The sequence below is a fragment of the Amblyomma mixtum genome, chromosome 2 (genome assembly GCF_055824585.1).
Source record: "Amblyomma mixtum isolate Tamu chromosome 2, ASM5582458v1, whole genome shotgun sequence".
Taxonomy (NCBI): Eukaryota; Metazoa; Arthropoda; class Arachnida; order Ixodida; family Ixodidae; genus Amblyomma; species Amblyomma mixtum.
Genome location: NC_143013.1, coordinates 253,881,555 through 253,901,749, shown reverse-complemented (window position 1 = coordinate 253,901,749; position 20,195 = coordinate 253,881,555). Strand labels below are relative to the sequence as shown.

Genomic DNA, 20,195 nt, shown 5'->3' with positions numbered 1-20,195 from the left:
TGAAAATATATCTTTAAATTAACGCTCTGCAATAAAATTTTAACAATATTCAGTAAAGTTTTACTCGACTTACTACACCATTAGTCAATAATTTCTGCAGAACTTTTATAAAAACAAAAATTATTACAAGTTACAATTGTGCCAGTTTATGTAAACTAACGTACCGCGCTAATTTTATTGCAATAATATAGGAAATAGTTTGATAAAAAAACTATTTCATGGTCACCTGTTCTTTACATACAAATCGTTGTGGCGCTAGTCACATTTCTGATGCAAGGCTACAACGAAGAGCTGTTGTTTCTATCAGCTTTTCCCTCCACACGCCCACCCCGTCGTATTCTCGCGTTCCCGCGATGCGCTTCATGGCGTGTTTACAACTTGCTACTGGAGTTGCTGCATATTCAAGGCAACTGTCCACATTCGTAGCTTTCGCGTCGCGGAGCTAAAGTATTCTGGAGAACAGCCGCCACACTCGGCAGTCAGCTGCAGTGCGCGGTAGGCGAGCCCCTCTCTTCCGAAGTCGTCTCTCCGACGGTGAGAAGGCACTGCGCTGTTCCGCGAAAAAGACACAAAAGGCGTTGGAGGCAGGCTCGTAAAGCGCATGCGATGGCGAGTGACCAAAACGCCTAGTCGTCGTACGCACCAGTGGGATTCGCCCGTCCCTCGGCAAGTGATGACCCTGGCGCCCAAGGCCAAAGTGGAAGTGCTGGTCAGGGGAGTCACGGCGGCCGACGACGATGCTTTCATCAACAAGAAGCTTCCCAAGGAGTTGCTGCTTCGCATCTTCTCCTACCTGGACGTTGTCTCGCTGTGCGCCTGTGCGCAGGTGTCCAAACTGTGGCACGAGCTCGCGCTGGACGGCAGCAACTGGCAGAAGATCGACCTCTTCAACTTCCAGACGGACATCGAGGGACCCGTCGTGGAGAACATCTCGCGCCGATGCGGCGGCTTCCTCAAGAAACTCAGCCTGCGCGGCTGTCAGAGTGTTGAGGACGCGTCGCTCAAGACGTTCGCCCAGAACTGCAATAACATCGAAGATCTGAACCTGAACGGCTGCAAGAAGCTTACTGACAGCACCTGTCAGAGCTTGGGCAAGCACTGCAGCAAGCTGACCTTTCTCGACCTGGGCTCCTGTTGCCAAGTGACAGACCTGTCGCTCAAGGCGATCGGCCAGGGTTGCCCCGCGCTGGAGCAGATCAACATCTCTTGGTGCGATCAGGTGCGTTGCATTTCTGGTTTGAGCACTGTCGCAGGCAGGAACTCAAACTGATCTCGAATCTCTGGCTCTGACAGAGGGCGGTGGAGAGGTATAAAAGAGTCAAAGTGCTCGAGTTGGATTAAAAATTGTCTGGCCACCTTGTTTACACCTGATTTACAGAAACGTTACTTAGCATTCATTTCAGTATCTCTTGGCTGTAAGCATGCCTCCCATAGCGCTATCATGCTTTGTATACAAGCACCACCCAGTGCTTGCAAACACGTGGTTCTTTGTTCCTGCAGTAAAAGAATCACTAAATGTTTAATTGCAGATACATCCTGCATGGTTACCTTTAGTCAGTTCACTTGTTTTTTCGTTATGTGTGTAGTATGTTATGATTTCTCCCTAATGCATACGCCTTTCCGTTGCCCAGGTGTCAAAGTATGGTGTGGAAGCACTGGCAGCTGGCTGCCCAAGGCTGCGGAGTTTTGTCAGCAAAGGCTGCCCCCTGGTCAATGACGAGGCCGTCTCCCAACTGGCACAGTACTGCGGTGGCCTGCAGACTCTGAACCTGCACGAGTGCACCAACATTACCGACGCGGCGATACAGGCTGTCAGCCAGCACTGTCCCAAGCTGCACTTCCTCTGCGTTTCCAACTGCGCGCACCTGACGGACGCCGCACTCGTCTCACTGAGCCAAGGCTGCCACACACTCTGCACGCTCGAGGTCGCCGGCTGCACGCAGCTGACAGACAGCGGATTCCAAGCGCTGTCGCGCTCCTGCCATGCCCTCGAGAAGATGGACCTCGAAGAGTGTGTGCTCATCACGGACAACACGTTGCTCCACTTGGCCAACGGCTGTCCCAGGTTGCAGCAGCTCAGCTTGTCGCATTGCGAGCTAGTGACGGATGAAGGCATCCGGCATCTTGGTGCCGGGTCCGGCGCTGCGGAGCACCTGCTCGTGTTGGAGCTGGACAACTGTCCACTGATAACGGATGCCTCGCTGGAGCACTTGGTCACGTGCCAGAACTTGCAGCGGATTGAGCTGTACGACTGCCAGCTCATCACACGTGCTGGCATTCGCAAGCTGCGCAGTCACCTGCTGGACTTGAAGGTGCATGCCTACTTTGCCCCGGTGACGCCTCCACCTTCGGTCGGGGGTGGGAGGCCGCGCTACTGTCGCTGCTGTGTCGTGCTCTAGTCAAGGGAGCAGAGTCAAGGGGGGATCGGTGCTTTTAGGAATCGCTTTTTACTGCTGGTTCGAGGTTGCACGGAGTTTATTGTTGAAGTGTTGACAGGCCACTCGAAACATGTTTCACCGGTGACACAGTGGTGTCCTGCCATGCTCGACAGTTTTTGTTAGTTGATTGGCAGCGCTTTTGGTAATCCAGTTTTGAACACGTTCTTTTGGTCTAGGCGCAAGAACTTTTTTCTTGCATGTGGAGACCTGCCCACTCATTGCATTTTGGTTACCATGACGTTGGAAAGCACTCTGTGTTATCTTTGTTCCTTCTTAAAAAAAAGTACCTTTATGTTGGCACACGCAGTGCCATAGAAGGGTACAATCTGTCATGTTGTCTGATTGAAATTGGCAAGAAGTTTTGATATGTGAGCATTCTTTGCTTGTATTGTTTTCAGTATTGCATTTATGACTAATGGATGTTTCACTTAATGTGCAACTTTGTTAAATTTAGAAGGTCGGCAACCTGATTGCCATGAGTGCCACACTGAGGCATGAGTTGTAAGCTTCGGTATGCTGGCAGAGAGAAGCAAATTGGGAATTTATGTGGTTTTTTACCATTTTTACAGTTGAACAGCATGGTTGCCTCAGGGGCAGCAGTGTTAACTCTCTGTAAAATAAGTTGCACGAAATGCCATGACAAACCATTACTAGACATGTTTATAAATTATCTCCCGAAGTGAGAAAAATGCAGTTAAAACATGTTGCACTGTGTCTGCATTCTCCATGGCCTGAATTAAGATGTGTATATGCTTACTCCTTGAGGAGATAATGGTTGGACAGCACAGTTACATTAAATGTTAAGTTGCATTTAATTTGTTCCCAGTTAATGCTGCTAATAGTATTGGTTTATGTCAAGTATTACAGCCATATGTTGTGGTACATGCCTTATTGTGTAAGAATCCAAAATTAGCATCTTTTTATTACTGTCTCATTATGGGGATGACTTCTCTAGTATAGTGATCAAGTTTTACTTAAAACAAAAATGTCCATTTCACTTTTTTTTACAAAAAGCAAAACTGTATTTGTAGAAATACAATGACCTGATAGGCAAGAGATCAGGCATGTCATGAGCAAACAGTTTTTAGTCTATTTGGCATTTCTCTTCTAAATATTTGCAAAAGCTTCAGTTTCGAACTCATCAGCTTTTTGCGTTTTTGTATTCCACCATTTATTCTGACATCTTTATGGCTCTTGGCATTGACATCTATTCTGGCTTTCGTATTAGCCTCAGCAGGTAGGCCTAAAATCAATAGCTATTCATTTCACTAATCACAGGTGTGGGAAACAGAGAGCTTTGTTCATAACAGGGCCTTGCTAGTGAGCTATGCGCTGTCATGCTTAATATGACCTACAGCGGGCAGTTGCTTGCTAGACTGCACTTCTTGGTTGAGTGGATGAGTTGATATCTTGCATCAGCTTAATGCAGCAAGAGCTGATCACATTTAACTCAGAATTGCAGTGCACGCCATGTTTGGCCCTCGCAGTGTGCACAGAAAGACGACCATATATATTTATTATGTGAATAACAAATGTTCGGGTACTGTTGAGCACTTGGCAGTTCTACTGATCTGTCCATGTCACTTGTAGTGACACGTTTTTACTCTTGCATGTTTATCTTCCTTTTTAGCACGTTATCAGACTGCGCAACTGGTATAGCCTGCCATTACTGCAATAATCTGAGGCAAACCTCTCCACTTTCACACTGTTTGCTAGGACATCTGTGCCATCTATGAGTGATTACCTAGGTGGAGAGTTTTGCAATGTGTAAGTGACTCAAAAAGGGCGGCTCTGTAGACAGTCATTTGACTTTTGTCTGCTGCCATCCTTATACTGTTGTCTCGTTGTTGATGGCAGAGGCTCCTAACTATTTGCTGGAAGGCTGGATGCTAGTTAAACATCCTGCGTTTCAGAATGTAGTATTGGAAGTGGCAAAAAGTTGACCTGTCGGCCGCATTTTTCAGCACTTTGTATGTTATGACTTTGCGTCACGAGGGCTACCTGCACTAATGGCCAAAGTTGCTTGAGTAACTGCTAGATAGCTTTTATACATGGCATACTTGCTGCTGCTCCTGCTGCTGCTTATACATAGTTCTGTATCGAGAATCTCAGTGATGGATGCTGTCTATGCTTCCTGCCAAGAACTGCATTACACCGTGTTTAGTACGGACGGCATGAAGCTAGTTGAGAGTGCATTTATCTTGCAGTGGTTTTGCTATACATCGTCTGTTTCAGATTGCTCTTCTCCAAGCGTAACTACCACATCTGCTCCCACTCTTGTGTATTCCATTTGTTGTACTAGCGCTGCACTTTAGTGAAATCATGGAAAATTTTTATTACTCTGAACTAAGGCTAATACCCTTGCTCTGAGCTTAATCTGTTGTACATATGAGCATGGTTTGCTTCTTTTCTTCAGTAACTTATGACTTAATGTGCTTGTAGAGAAACCACATTGTTCTGACTTGGGTAGGTGGTAATGTAACTTATATCTTGCTCAAAGTTTGAGATGCAGTAAGAATCGGGCTTCTAGAAAATTATAGATTTCTTTGGTTTAATGGGGTTTAATGTCCCAAAGCAACTCAGGCTATGAGGGACGCTGTAGTGTAGGGATGCGGAAATTTTGACTACCTGGGGTTCTTTAACGTGCACTGACATCGCACAGTACACGGGCCTCTAGAATTTTGCCTTCGTCGAAATTCAACAGCCGCGGCCGGGATCAGACCCGAGTCTTTCGGGTCAGCAGCCGAGCGCCATAACCACTGAGCCACCGCGGAGGCAGGAAATTATAAATGGCAGAGTGAAATGTTTCGTAGCAATTAACAACACGAATTTTGATGCTGTTGTGGTGCAAATTAAGCAACTTGTTTATTAAATATCATGAAGAACTATTTGTGATGGGATCACAAAATGAACAAGGGAGGGGAAAACCTCAGGTTGCTTGAGCCAACGTTTCGACAAGGGACTTGTCTTCGTCTGGGGTTTTGGTTGAGAAAACTTGGAACATGTTATGAGTGTATTCACAGCACGTTTTTCCTGGAAGGATGTTTCATATAAAATGCTGAAGTCGCTTAGCACATGTGATATCATCGGTTATTCATATCATTCTTCATTTGTTGTGATTATTTTTTGTTTCTCATGTGCTCATTTCCTTTATCTAATGGTCGTGATACAAGCAGCTGAGTTGAGTTGAGATGCTTTAAGCTACAGGTGGGGTTAGCCTTGCTGTTTCTGCCGGCAATTGCGCCACCGTACGATACATGCAGTCTGATGATTAAGTTTGTATGTTCTGCATTAACGGCGTCACAACAGAATTTGCAAATTTTAGTTTTCGTGGACTTTTAAGCAATCCTTCCTGTACTTGTAGTTCCTAATGCAAATTATATTTTGTGTTTCTGGCAAGCACTTGTACTGATGCATTTTTAGCCGTGAGTACTCTTACATGTCAAAGCAAGCAATTATGAACGGCGATTAGGAAGTACTGTGACATGCATGGAAAGAAATTTCAAGTAGCATTTGGCTCCTAGAACAATGAACGAAATAATACATAACCCTCACACTGAAAGAAGAATGCTTTCTGAACATTTAATTCTTGTCTTAATGTCACTGGGAGTGTTAAATGGCTACAGCTGTCTTGATATGAGTGTTTTAGAAAAAAAATCTGAGTATAACCATAGTTTGAGTTAATAAAAACAGCTGTCGCTTATTTGAAGCAAATTTTCTGGTATAGCAGGTAGTGTGATAAGGGCTGGCATTATAGTATGGTAACAAAATCTGGGAGGGGATTATTAAGTTTCATCTGTTGCTGGACATAGCTTTAACTTGTTTTAGAGCGCAGCTCTTTGGCGTCCGTTCCTGGGTTTCGCGTCGTCGTCGGCGTTGTCGTCGGCCTCGTAACCAGCTCCGCCCCCCTTTCATCCCCCCAGCGCTAGCAGCGACCGACTGATACCGCTGGATGCCACTGACGCCGCTAGAGAGTCAAGATAACGTGACTGCATAGAACACCGTCGCCGCCATGCAGAAAGAGGAGGAAAGGGTCCCCCCCCCCCCCTGTTCTTGTGTGGCGGATAGGGTGCTCTTCAGTTGCCGACGCGCCGGTTATTTCACGTAGGCCCCGGCACGTCGACGAATACGTGACCACCTTCCCACGGCTAGACCTGGTTCTTAGCGCTGCGGAAGCGAGGGTATCATATTGTTTGTGTCGGCATCGGCGGCGTTGTCCCTGAAACCAACTCCGCAGCTGGGGTTGACTCACTATCGAAAAGGTGAAACAGCTTATTTGCTGCGCTCAAATTTCGCATTAGGAAGTAACGTAATCGTCGGTAATTTTTTCATGTGTGCTTGAATGCCATGATAGGTGGTACAATGCCATAAATATTGAAGTTTTTAATGCTAGAAATCACTGAAAGTAGTCTTTTCTTTTTTTTTATCACTGAAGCTCACTTCTGGCTTGAAGTGAAGTTACTCCATAGGGTGTGGAAATCACTTGTCACTGGATGTATTGATTGCAATAGCTTTGTTGACTCCTGGAAACCAAAGTGCAATGATATCTTCCATATCTGAAAGCAAAAATCTTCTGTTGGTGAGGTGTCAGGCTTAGTTATAGATCCCAGTGGTGTGCCCTTTTTTGCACTGTTAAAAATATTGTAACATGAACCAACAAGCCCTGCATCTAGTACTTTTGCACAATTCAGAAGTGGCTCAGAGAACAAATAATACCAGCACGGCGCACTCCTCACACATGTTTACTGCCCGGTGTCAAGATCAAGTGGTGCACATTTCTAGAGTGATGCTGCCATGTTACAACACTTGTTTTGATTTCATAGTGATTGTTTATTATTTACTGCTGGCTGGAGTGTAGTGTGGTGTTATTTACATTTAGGCCACTTTGCACTACATTTGAGTACTGGTGCAGATAGCATTTCTCTGCATCTCGGCGTAACCATTGTCTCATCTGAACATTGGTGGTTTAATAACAATTGGATGGTGTGCTTAACTTGTGGTTTTGTCTGGTGTACGCAGTAATCATGGCGTTTCATAGATCAATTTTGGCATTTGAAACCATCGTTGCAGAGACAGTGTAAACGTACTGATCTTCACTGTTAAGCACAATACAGTTTGCATTTCTGCACTTGTTGGAATAGGAATGTGTACACTCAGAGGGACAGCTCAGCATTTTTCTGAGAGTTTAAAAATGGCACAGCATGTTGTCAGTTTGAAACTAAGTTGAAATTGTTGGCACTCATGCGAAGCAACAGGAGTATTTCTTCGCATCATAGCAAGGTAATTAAATACTTAAAACCTCGGTAAAAATTTTTAATGCCAGATATGCAAGAACCACGAAGTGACTGCAATATATCTACTCTCTGACACAATAGGAGTGGATTTTGAAAATCCCATGACTTGAGAAGTTGTAGCCCTCTACTTCTGTTGGCTGTTAACATGGCACATTACAGTTGATGCAGTCAAAAGTTACTATCAGTGCAGACTAGTGCCCAAAGCCTTGTTCTCTTGAATAGTTGCAAGCACTTTGTTTTAGAGCATGGAGAACAATGTTCCGGATTAGGTGACCTTTTCAAGAATTTCAGGAGTGCCTTTGGTTTCTTTAATTTCTCATCAGTTTTCTAATTCAAACTTTTTGTATGCCTCCAATGACTTTGATGAATTTTAACATGCTACGATTAGATTAGTGTGAATGAAAACGTGTTCCTGTGTAATAAATATGGCCAGCAAACTCCTAGCTTGTGTAATATAAGGCAGCATATTATATATTTAAAGGCCCTTGCCAATAAAGTTGTCAATGCTCAAGAATCTATGCTGTGTACTTAAGTGATAGTAAACAACTTTTAGTAACAGTTGTGTTTGCATTGAAAGTGCATCATGGTAGCAGTATGCTTGAGCGTCAAATTGGGTTTGTAACTGACTGAACAAATGTGCACTCTTTAAGCCTTGATGGAGTAAAAAGAAAAAATTCAAACAACGGATGTAAATGGAATCTTCCCCTGCTGTATAGCTGGTAAGCACAAGTTATTAAATATTTACTTTGTATTCCGTCATCTACCAAACACAGCACTGAATTTTGGATGAAACTGTGTTCAATAAGGAGGCCGATGATGCTGGAATTTTCATAGAAATGTGAATTGTACCACATCATCTGACATCTTGTTTGCAGACACATTTTTTTCTCACTGTAGTTTGCACATGCGTGGAATACCATGCATTGCCAAGAGATAGTCTGTCTAGAGTAGTTGCACTTGCTCTTATTTTTCAGTTCTGAGAAGAAAAATCAGTGACTGGAAGTGCGGTAACTACAGTTGAAGCTGAGGCAGCTGATGTACCAAAAGAATATCTTGCATTCATGCAGGTAGCTTTCAGTACTTACGAGAACTGAACAAGAATGTGTGGTTGTCGCGTTAAGGGAAAGTTTTTACAGTCACCTATTTGCAACACACGTGCGGTGGTCTTGAAGTGCCGCTGGTGCCTCCTCTGTTTCATGGAGAAATAAATTTTCTTTTCCTTTGGCTCTAGTAGCCATGATCTGAGGGCTGCACATTGACTTGTAGCTGTCGCACAATACTCTTCACCCGACTTGTTTTTTTCGTGACACAACATGCCATTGCTTTTTGTTTGATGCAAGACATTGAATAAAAAGCCCTCAAAATACAGAGGTTTTGTTGTGGCCGTTTCTTGCTCCATACGTGTTATTCAGAAAGGGTGATCAGACTTGTAGCTGACGACTGGTGCAAGCCTGAAATGCATGTCCTTTAAGGAAACAGATTCTAAGATGGGCTGAATTTCTGAGCGAGATGGCTCACAAACTTGGGACGAGTCGCCGCAACAAATGCATGGTTGTTTGCACTAACCCTTTGGCGTTAATCAGATATTTGAGTTCAAGGGAAATAGTGCGTTAGAAGCTGCCGGCCACTTGTTCCAACTTGTTTTCAGCTCCATGAATGATGTTCAAAGAAGCACCGTGACACCATTGCAAAAGAGAATTATTCAAATTGTAGCATGAAGGCGAGAGTTAGGCCACTTTGACTGGTTTATTGGGGTTTAACGTCCTGAAGCAACCCAGGCTATGAGGGACGCCATAGGTGAAGGCCTCCGGAAATTTCGACCACCTGGGGTTCTTTAACGTGCACTGACATCGCACAGCACATGGGCCTCTAGAATTTCGCCTGCATCGAAATACGGCCGCCTCGGCCGTAACCACTGAGCCACCGCGGCGGGACAGGCCACTTTGAAAATTCAGAATAAAGAGATCACATGAAATTGCATTCCACTTGCCCAGTGCCGAAAATGGGCACTGCCAGTCAGAAGCATGTCTTGCACACATGCAGTGGAAGCTTGCATGCAATTCGTCTTTCCTCTTTCAAAGGCAGCGCACGGCTGCACATTTCGACGGCGGCATTGTTCCACGTATATGTTGCAGATGGAGCAAGGGCTACTAACACAACAAAGGGGACTCCTCATCGTAATCACTTTGGTTTATGGGGAGGGACTTAGGCTATGAGGGGCGCCGTAGTGGAGGCTTACGGTAATTTTGACCATTTGGGGATTTTTAACGTGCACTGACATCGCACAGTACACGGGCCTCTGGAATTTCGCCTCCACTGAAATGTGACCGCCACGGCCGGGATCGAACACTCGTTTTTCGGGTCAGCAGCTGAGCGCCATAACCATTGAGCCACCGCAGCAGGATTGGAAAGCTACCAACATTTCCCCCTTCTCCCCACCCTGTCTCCTGTTCTGCTTTTCTCTTCGCATTTTTAGGCACAAACTTGGGACAGGCTGGCCCAACAAATGCATGGCTGGTTGCACTAACTCTTTGACATTAATTAGATTTTTTAGCTGAAAGGAAATAGTTGGGAGGGAAGCTGCCCAGTCACCGACTTGTTTTCAGTTTCATGAATGAACTAGTTAACGACACAATGTTTAAGCTTCAACAAGAAGAACAGTTTCTTGCAGCTAGATTCAGCAACATTTGTTTGCAAGTTTCTGCAAGCTCTTTACGTTATGCGATGATATCACTAGCATGTATATTTGCACAATAAATACTTTACAGCCATCTAATGTGGCACCTGATAGAAAGAACACACATCCTGCTAAGCATCTTGGGAACATAGCACAAAAAAAGAGAAGGATGACAAAACAGACCTTGGCTTTTTTTGCACTATGTTCCCATGAAACTCGAACCAACTAGCCTAAACCAAGCTTTTCCTGTTTAGCATGAACCACTTCTGGCTAATATTCCCTGGCTGGTTTTCCCTGCCCACCCTTGTCTTTGTGCCAAAAAAGAGAAGTCTTCTTACATCAGCCTCGTCTATGACGCAACTAACTATGTGGGCCTATTAGTGCTTTCATGAATGAAGCCCTACATGCTGCTTTGTTTGTAGTGTGCAAGGTAGAGCTGGTCTCCTTACGCACAAGGTGCAAAACAGACCTTTGTGCAAAGAAGAAATCCAAATGCTTCAACTTGTTCCATGCAAACTGAAAAACCAAGTGGTGCTACTGGAATACACAGGCTATGAAAGTGTTTGGACCCATTTTTACTTACTTGGTTGCATAGATACAAATACAACTGTACTGCAACAATTTCACTAGAACATTATTTTGCCATTTTTCTCACGTGAACTGCATAGTCAATTCAAGTGAAATTATATGTTTTCCAGGTGGTATGTTAAATACAGGCTAGAAGATTAGGTTAAAGTGATATTCCAGCATTGAATAATGATTTCAGTGTTGCCCTTCCCTTTCATCACATGCATGTACTCTGCATACACACCTTTCATCACATGCATGTACTCTGCATACACACCACGTGCAGTTGGCCAGCTGAAGACAAAAAATAAATGAAAAAAATGGAGGGAACAACTAAGCTCCGCCTTAAGGGTACGACATGATAGTTTAATGGGTTAATTTTCATATATATGCAGAACTGGTCATTTCTACTTTACACTTATAGATCCTTGGGAGTCCTCATACACAACGCCTGGCACAGTGGTGCAGCAATTAAGCGATGCGCCACTGCCCTGCGATGGCAGGCGCTCCCGCTGGTGGGGCTTGCAAGAGACCCAGGTTGCTCTTACCGAGCAACCTCTCACTACTTATTAACTTCCACCAGCCATGGCATGCAGTTTGCTCACAAACCAGTGGGCAGGTTGTGATGAAGCCGCGAGGTTATGCGACCCAGGTGACTCACCTGCCTCCTGGTTGCTTCTTTGGGGATTTTTCGTGGATTTTCTGTGACATGAGCTCCTTAACGCTACTGCATTAATAGGACAGACTGGACTTTTTATGTGGCTGAAAAGGAAGCTGACCGGATAAGCCAAACAACTAAAAACAACCCATCACATTTTATTTTACGTCTTTCTGTGCATTTCCCTTCGGAGTACCTTCGGTCTTGGACTTCCCAGAGACAACTGTGGTGTCTGCCTTCTTAACAAGCCTCAGCTGCTTTTTGGACATTCTCTTAATCTTGGCCGTGTTCTTTATCTGCAGGAAAGAAAGACGAAAAGTCATTTATGAACTCTGCTGTACTAAACAACGTCACGAGCAGAAAGCCATGCAATGGTGCACCAGATTGTTGACTTCCGCTTATATAACGACACCAGACACAGTCATCATAAATGTAAGGCATATTAAAAGTAGATACATAACACAAGGCATGTCATGTGCAAGATTCATGGAGAATGGAACTGGCCAACATGATAGCAGCTACAATTAGCCCCAACCTGTAGAACTGAAAAGTGTGCACATTCGCAAATTCTTGCACTTTGCTTTGCACTGGGATGCTCTTAACAGGATTCAGATTATTGTTAAATTTTTTTAAGAACTGTCTACTGATGTGTCAGTCATTTTCTGTCTGTGCTCTTTTGTGCCACTGACACCAACTGCTCACTAGAACCAAGCATTAAGTAAACAAACATTAAGAAACAGTTAAGAGAACACACCGCTGAACTTTTACAGCGCACTCCAGATTATATGCCACGTTTCTGCTTGCCAATATGCGTTTCAAAACACCGCAAAATGGGCAAGTGTCACGTACGTGTGCTGTAAATTGAAATCACCAGCTAATTCCAAACAGCTGCGCCATCACACATTAGCCTTGGCTTGTTTTATATGTGCAACGTTAAAGCAACAACTTACCACTTGCACTATCTCAGCCTTCTTGGCATTTTCTTCACGTCGCCTCAGGTTCTCTGCCCTTCTCTGCTTCTTTTCCTGAAATTGAATTGATGTGATTGAGTGCTAGTAATGAATAACCACTAGCAAGGACACCTGCAGTGCACAAGCAATGGTACGGCATTAGGTGCAACATGTAATGTTCACAAGTCAAGTCCCCACTGGAGGCCTGCACAGTCTTTCCTCACACATTCTTTGACTTACCACTTTGTTCACTTCACCCGTTAGGCCAACGCAGGGTGTCGTGTTTTTCCATAATAAATTACTAGCCGCAAACATCCATTTTAGTGTAGACACAGCTACAAAAGAACACTGATAGCTCTCCTTTGCAGCTGGATTGCCATGCTCATTCCGGTGTTAATTGTAATTACACTTTATAGTATGCAAGCAGCTCTATTATGGAAGCTTCCTGCAGATGAATTCAACAAACGCTGCCTTTTCTTGAGGCTGTTGATCAATTCAGCCTAGCTCTATGCCATTTGCTAGTCATTAGACATCATGGGAAGGAAAAAGAGGGGCTCGTTACGACATACATGTATGTCATAACGAGCCCCTTTTTTCCCTTCACTTGTCTGCTCAACAGCTAACGAGGGCCTCGATTCTGGCAGTCTTGATGCCATAGGCAGCATAAGAGGGTTCTCGCATGGCTTCCGCCCTCGCCGTTCGATCACGTTCTTATGTGGCACTCGTGGTAATACAGGACGTACTATGTCCGCCGCTATGGGCAAGGGTGGAGCAAGTGAACACTCTAAAAGTTTGGTTACATTATACATAAATACCCCCGAAAGCAGAAGACTAGACAGCTGTCGCCGTAGCTCAGTTGGTAGAGCACCAGATGCGAAATTCGGAGGTCGTGGGTTCGGATCCCACCTGGGGCATGTGGCTGTTTTTTCTTCCGCTTTCTAATCAATTGTCTTTAATGTAATTACCCTATTAATCTCCCATTGATGAACACTGCAAATTACAGAAAAAATCCCCTATGCTCCTTGGTTTCGGGGACTGCTGGCTTCTGTCATGCATTAGTCATCACAGTTAGCTTGGCTAGCAGAGTGACTGCCCTGGTCTGGCAGTCACCATAAGCTTGACATTAAATCTGAATACATTTTTCTTCAAGCAGATTTGAAAAAGCCGTAGAGCTTTCCTATGTAGTTGTATGGGTGCACCCAGATAGTTGTTGATGTAATCAAGTACAACGGGTGGGTCTCCCTAAACGTACCCGCTTCTATGACTGCCTTTACCATGTAATGTCAAAGGGCAGTCTTTACACAGAAATTAGTTTTCCTGGTGTACTATACAATATACATGACACTTGCCTATATTATTGAGCTTGTGACAAGCTGTTTATATTGACGATATCATGGTACTTATTGCTCATACCCAGAACAACTTCTGCAAGATGCAGAGGCACTTCTGCACTCACGCAGAAATTCATGTAAACATTCCAGCATGCTAAAGTTAGTCCAACACTATCAGCTGTCAGTTTACATGTTGCGCTTGAGCAAAAAATGTTGCTGCTCGGAAGCCTTCTGACTCCAAAATTTTCAAGGACACATCTATATGCCAGCAATATTGATATTTATAACAAAAATCAAAAACTTCGTACTGAAAAGGGGATATGAGCTATGGGACATATATCCAAAAAAAATTTAGGCATCCTGGGAATTTACATGTTCTGAACGTCAATAACTGGCTAATTATAAATTTCACTTTGCCGAAATGTGGCCGTGAAAATTAGATCAGTGTATTTGGGACTTTAATTTAGAAGCCTTTCAGCAAATGAGGCATTATTTCAGAGCTGCAGAAGATGCTAGCTCAGCATGGCAAAGCACAATGCAAACAGCTGTGCGTGCTGCATTTTTCACTTACACACACAAAAGGTGACAGATGTATACTATAACCTTTCCTCGTGGCTTATTTTCACAAGTCACTCCGTTTCTCAGCCACACGCTGCTGCAGCATTCATTTTTGTGTATTGAAAAATTTGTTATATCACCTCGATTAGCCTTTTCTTCTCTTCTTTAAGTTGTCGATCCAGAGCTAGTAACGCCTTCCTCTCTGCCCGCTGTTCCATTTTAACCTTCCAAGACGTTTTGAGAGGCCTGTCTTTCTTCATACTTGAGAACCTGAAATATACATTCATACATCCCGTGAACATCACGTAGCCGCAACGAGTAGACGTGCGCATTACGTATCAGAGTTAGGAGTGAAGCAAGAGTTTTTATGGACAACTTTCTTTTTGGTTGGTGGTCACAGCTAGATCACCAAACAGATAGCCAACATCTGCCTGCGTGGTAGAAGGAACAAGCTAACAATGTGAACACTGAGCAAATAACAGTATTTACAAACGCATGGACGTCGTAGGCGACTTAAAAATAAAATAAAAGACGCACTAATAGCTTACATATGCAATTTCAACCACTGATCACTACGACAACTTGGCCAAAGTGTTGCGGAAAGACTAATCTCACTCGAAAATGACGATTAAAGCTTAGGAAACGTGCCAGCACACTCGATTTTCCTCAAATAATTAAAACCTTCATTTTAAAAGTGTATGGCACTGCCATGCCATTGAAGTTGTATCGACGAATGTAGTGCGCAAGCTTTGGATTATCGATGCACAGTGATCATTTGATCACGTTGTCCGGTTTCGCGGGCGAGTACACACGCGGACTAGGTGCGTCTTACCTTTTCTTCTCGCTTTTCCATACTCGACCAGACTTTGGTATGCCTTTAGGTATTGCTTCCTCATCGGTCTTCTTTTTGGATCGGGTCATAATGCTCGCACTTCTGTACACCGTGCACCCGCGCAAACTGATGCCACCCTGCACGTGGAGCAGACAGCAAGATGTAAACACGTTGAGGGCGCTCAAATCATTCGCATTACCTGTTGAACTGAAATCCACCCTACATAAAAACTAAAAAGATTATATTAAAGAAAGTGAGTTTTAAAGTCTTAATTGTAAATATTTAAATATCTTCTTATAATCTTAACCGCCTACGTCTCTTACTAGTATCCTGTTTCAAAGAAGAGGTTTCTATCATACCGCCATCTTGTGCCTTCATTAATCTATTCACCCGCATAGCAACCGCTCTCCTTCCTCCACGCACACATCCGTTGTCTGCTAAGGGTCTGCTACAAGTCCACTGTGTGTGAGAAACTATGCTTTTGGGTTGAGCACGATGCCGTAACATTAGAGGGTTTTAGCTGAACCAGTGGCAGAACATTTAATTATATCAATAGGACGTGGTGAAGTTATTCGCGGAGTACGGTGATGTGAAAGCAGAGGAAAGCGTGCGAACGGCAGCACATAGCCACATGAGTACCTCCAAGTACGGCTTTAGAAGAGGAGGAATATTTCACAAGGTAGTTGTCAGCTGACTTTGAAACGGCGTCCAGAATCAATTACGACAGGCCGCGCCGGCGCACCACGGCTGCTCTGTGCTGTGCACGTCAGCCTGCGCCACCGCCGCATTCTGTTGGCATCGTCGGAGCGAAAAGCCGAAAGACAGCATATCCCTGTCGCCGGCGCGGCCTGTCGCAGTGATGTTTGATGTCATGGTGTGATCAGAAAGGTTTGCATTCAGCTGCGGCAGCAAGTACCAGTTTAAGCGTGGATGCAAAGGTTTCTTGCATGCTCCCCGCTGAGCCGACCGTCGGCGTTCAATGACGGTTGTCTTGGTGTAGTATCGGCCAAGGCGGCCCTACGAAGAGACAACACTCAACGTAAACCGGAACCAAAGACGCAATTTATTGGACGCGTACAAGTATTTATAGGCAACAAGCACGCGACACATGCAGCCCACGAACAAATATGTACACTAAACACAAACAAGCAAATAACCAATCAGTTAATTCGAAACCAAAACCAATAGAGGCTCTTTCGAACCACGCAGAGTAACATGGCAGCGAATTTTAAACGCGGGCTAAATTCTCTGCTTTTCATTAAAGGATTTCTCTCTCTCTCTCGAACCTTCGCCGGTAAACAACAGGCTGAATACTGACTGCCTGACTATTTTCAGCTCTGCAGTTCCAGTTTTTAGTTATATGCTCAAAGGCAGGTTTCTACGCTTGTAAAGAATACCATTATCTTCACGTCAGGTTTTTGGGTAAAATTTACTTTTGTGTGTTCTTCAAAAAATAAATTCGTTTTGTGTGTCTTTCATTTTTCTCCCGATTATTACCATGTGTTGACCCACATCAGGTCTTTAGTCAGTGGTGTACGTACGTGCAGTCGCAGCACCCGATTCCAGTATACAGATGCTGAAATCAGGTGATGCAACTACACGCACACCAGCAGAAGATAAAAAAAAAAAAAGTAACGATCGAGTCCTGGTTTCCAGGCAATATCAAATAGATGAATTTGAAGTAAATAGAATGATGCCAAAATTGCATCCCTCGCATCTGTACAGTTGATTCTGTTGGATTTTTTTTGTGGTTTTTCAGACTTTTTCTTTCTTAGAAGAAGCTACTGACAGATCATGTGACAGACAGTATGAGGAGTGCTGCTCTATGCGCTTTTGGTTAGTGAATGACACTGATCCAAAGCAGTGTGGCACTTCTCAATGGGCGCAAACCGTTTGTTGGTCGCTCACTGCAGTAACTTCTCATTACACTTAACAGACATAGACACCGCATGAGTCACTTCTGCTACTACACTGCACATATACAGTGAAAGCTGGTCAATTCAAACCTCATTAATTCGTATTTCAGAGCAGTTGATCTGCATGATGAGGAAGTTAGAGCGCAAAAAAACAAAGACAGAGTGGAGACGTGGACGGGACAAGCGCTAACTTTCAACAACTGCTTTATTGAAGTGCGGGAAGGGAACCTAGCGGGGCCGCCGCGCATGCGCTAAACCTCTTGTCTCCGAAACTTGCTGTTGTTAAACCCCGAGGCGCGTGTACAGAAAGTGGTGAAGGCATACATGGTTCAAAATAGTTAAGATTATACACATTATGATAACAAATGAGCAAAAGCTTCGCTGTCATGCCTTACGTGCACCGTGTGTCGCATAATCTGAAGATAATTGCGGCTAAATTCCAGGTTAATGTTATCTTCAAGGCGCCATGCAAGCTATCCAAGTTATGTCCATGGTGACTGGTGAGTGTCAAAAGAAACCTGGGTGTAATAAGAAGCACGAAGAAAGATTTGTTCCCTGTAAAGAAGGCGTTATTTATCGTATCCCTCTGAGCTGTGGTCAAGTCTATATCGGTCAGACAGGTCGCTGTTTAAACGACAGATTGAGGGAGCACGCCAATTCACTAGATAAAGGCTACGGCTCGAACCTCCCACCCCATTGTAAGGACTGCAAATGTCTACCGCTGCTGAAAAGCACCTCGGTAATCGGGAGGCATCAAGGTAAGCTCGAACGTGAGCTGTTTGAAGCCGCTAAGATCGCTCAGAACGATCTATGCATCAGCACGTCCTCAGTGCACATGACTCCAAAAAAACATCGATTTTTGTAATCATAATGTGTATAATCTTAACTATTTTGAACCATGTATGCCTTCACCACTTTCTGTACACGCGCCTCGGGGTTTAACAACAGCAAGTTTCGGAGACAAGAGGTTTAGCGCATGCGCGGCGGCCCCGCTAGGTTCCCTTCCAGCCCTTCAATAAAGCAGTTGTTGGAAGTTAGCGCTTGTCCCGTCCACGTCTCCACTCTGTCTTTGTTTTTTTGCGCTCTAACTTCCTCATCATGAACTACCAACAGGCCCAAATTACTACTCTGCTGGACCTTTATGAGTTGGTCCGTCCACGCTTGGCGACTCAATATTTTAGTCGTCGTTCGTGGCTTGAGGAGTCCACCGAAACCGAAAAGTAAACCAGTTTTTCACCCTTTTTTTCCCCACAAAACCAAGAGAGGGCTTTGGCCGCGATTGCTTGTTGTTGTCCCCAAGAAGATAATGGCGCGTGGCCAAGACAAAGGCGGCGACTGACAGGTGCTCGGTTTCGAGCCCGATGATGATGATGTCCTCAGGCTTAATGGCACATACCCACGGCGGGGGATTGGCCAGGGTGCATAGCGGATACTAATGCACACATGTACAAGGATTGGAGTACGTTGATAATTTTGTGACATCTGTCGTGCGCTTCTTCCTTCTCCTCTGCGTCGTAAGATGCGCTGTTTATAGATCATATATAGCTGACAAAAAATTGCAGGCGGTTTAGCATTACTAAGCACGAAATATTTCGCGAAAACAGGTTATTGCAGGTGGACGCCCTTGCCACGTACCTGAAAACGCGAATGAAAGCGCGTTTCCTTTTCTTTCGTGACTTGCGCAGAGTCGGAAATTGATGAAGACCATGGGCGTCCGGAGGGGGGGGGCAAGGGGGGGCGGTTGCACCCCCCTGGAAAATCACTCACTCGAACCGTGAGTGATGGCCGCACACCAGGGGCGGTGGTGCGCTCAGTCAAACGGGTAAAAGCAGCCCTGCATGGTCACATCTGCGAAATGCCGCGTCCGGGCGTGCGTCGTTCCGCCGTTTTCAAACCACGCCATCGTTAGCTCTACTGAAGGGCGACCTGTTCCAGACATACAGCGGCACCGGCGAGCATGTGTTTCGAGCCGCCTTGAGATGGGTGTCTGTTTCTTTGATCTCTAGAGAGATAGCGACACGGAGGCAGACAGTGCACGGGGCATCTTGTTTTCGCCTATGTCGTTACGCCGGTCACCGATGAATTCTTAAGGAGGGAAGGACAAATCAGCCGTGTCCACCCCCGCTTTGTCGGGCTGCTCAGGGGCAAGCGGGCGATGAGTTGGCGCCGCCGCCGCTCGCTGTCTCCTCCGATCCACGTGTAGCGCAGTTCGGTAGAAGCGCCGCTTTCAGAATCTCCGGCAAAGGGGATTAGCTGCTTTTGTTCACGGCGACGCAGTCTCCCGAGGCGCCCCCACACCAGCGTTCTTTGCGTCTTCTGTGAAAACCAGAGCCTTTGGTCAACGCAGCCCGATGGCGCCTGCCTGGCTCGCCTGTCACCTCTGGCTGGGCCTCAAATCACAACAGCGCCCATGTACTGTGCGTGTCAGTGCATGGTAAAGAGACCCAGGTGGTCGACATTACCCGGAACTCTGTACTACTCCATCCCTCATAGCCTGAGTCGTTTTGGGGCTCTGAACCCCATAAAAACACAAAAACAAATTTTCCGACCGGAGTGGCGAGTGTCCCTTCCCCTCGGAAGTTGCGCGGCGTTCCTTTCACCCCCAAAGTGCGCATTCGGGGATACTGCGGCAAGTAAGCCCTCGCACGTGTGCGCGCCTCTGTGTTTGTGCTTGGGTGTTTTTAGTGGCCGGTTGTCAGCGAAGCTGAGAACAACCAAGACAGCGGACGAGAAAACGACGAGCGGCGAGCAGTGTGTGTGGGGTTGCTCGACTGTGCGGATGCGCAAGCAAGATGGAGCGAGGTGTATGAAGCTGCGAGCGTGCATTTATCTTGTAAATAAGTTTTCGTTGTATATATAGTCATCTTTTGTTTTCAACGTACGCGTTCAACAGTTTTTCCAATCAATGTGTATGATGAGTGTGCACCGAGAGCGTGTAATGAAGCACAGAAGTGAATTTATCACACGTGTAATT

At 45.2% G+C, this 20,195-nt stretch overlaps 2 protein-coding genes across 2 annotated transcripts; one reads left to right on the top strand and one right to left on the bottom strand.

The window, feature by feature from the left end:
- Window positions 1–320: 320 nt before the first annotated feature.
- On the top strand, window positions 321–9,100 carry LOC149363553 (uncharacterized). Its single transcript, XM_089573543.1, has 2 exons — window positions 321–1,219; window positions 1,632–9,100. Exons 1-2 carry the CDS (start codon window positions 602–604, stop codon window positions 2,397–2,399), a joined length of 1,386 nt encoding a protein of 461 aa, XP_089429669.1. The 5' UTR covers window positions 321–601; the 3' UTR covers window positions 2,400–9,100.
- Window positions 9,101–11,772: 2,672 nt separating this feature from the next.
- Window positions 11,773–15,438, bottom strand: LOC149363552 (coiled-coil domain-containing protein 86-like). The gene is made up of 4 exons (XM_089569946.1): window positions 15,306–15,438; window positions 14,614–14,743; window positions 12,585–12,659; window positions 11,773–11,930 (listed from the first exon to the last, which is right to left on the bottom strand). Exons 1-4 carry the CDS (start codon window positions 15,392–15,394, stop codon window positions 11,793–11,795), a joined length of 432 nt encoding a protein of 143 aa, XP_089426072.1. The 5' UTR covers window positions 15,395–15,438; the 3' UTR covers window positions 11,773–11,792.
- Window positions 15,439–20,195: the final 4,757 nt, after the last annotated feature.

Bases quoted from the DNA above. Each gene is read 5' to 3' on its own strand.
- LOC149363553 (XM_089573543.1), top strand. From the start codon at position 602: ATGCGATGGCGAGTGACCAAAACGCCTAGTCGTCGTACGCACCAGTGG. The intron at 1,220-1,631 runs GTGCGTTGCATT...TCCGTTGCCCAG, and splicing joins ACATCTCTTGGTGCGATCAG to GTGTCAAAGTATGGTGTGGA.
- LOC149363552 (XM_089569946.1), bottom strand. From the start codon at position 15,394: ATGACCCGATCCAAAAAGAAGACCGATGAGGAAGCAATACCTAAAGGC. The intron at 12,660-14,613 runs GTGATATAACAA...ATTCAATTTCAG, and splicing joins AGAAGAAAAGGCTAATCGAG to GAAAAGAAGCAGAGAAGGGC. The intron at 11,931-12,584 runs GTAAGTTGTTGC...TCTTTCCTGCAG, and splicing joins AGGCTGAGATAGTGCAAGTG to ATAAAGAACACGGCCAAGAT.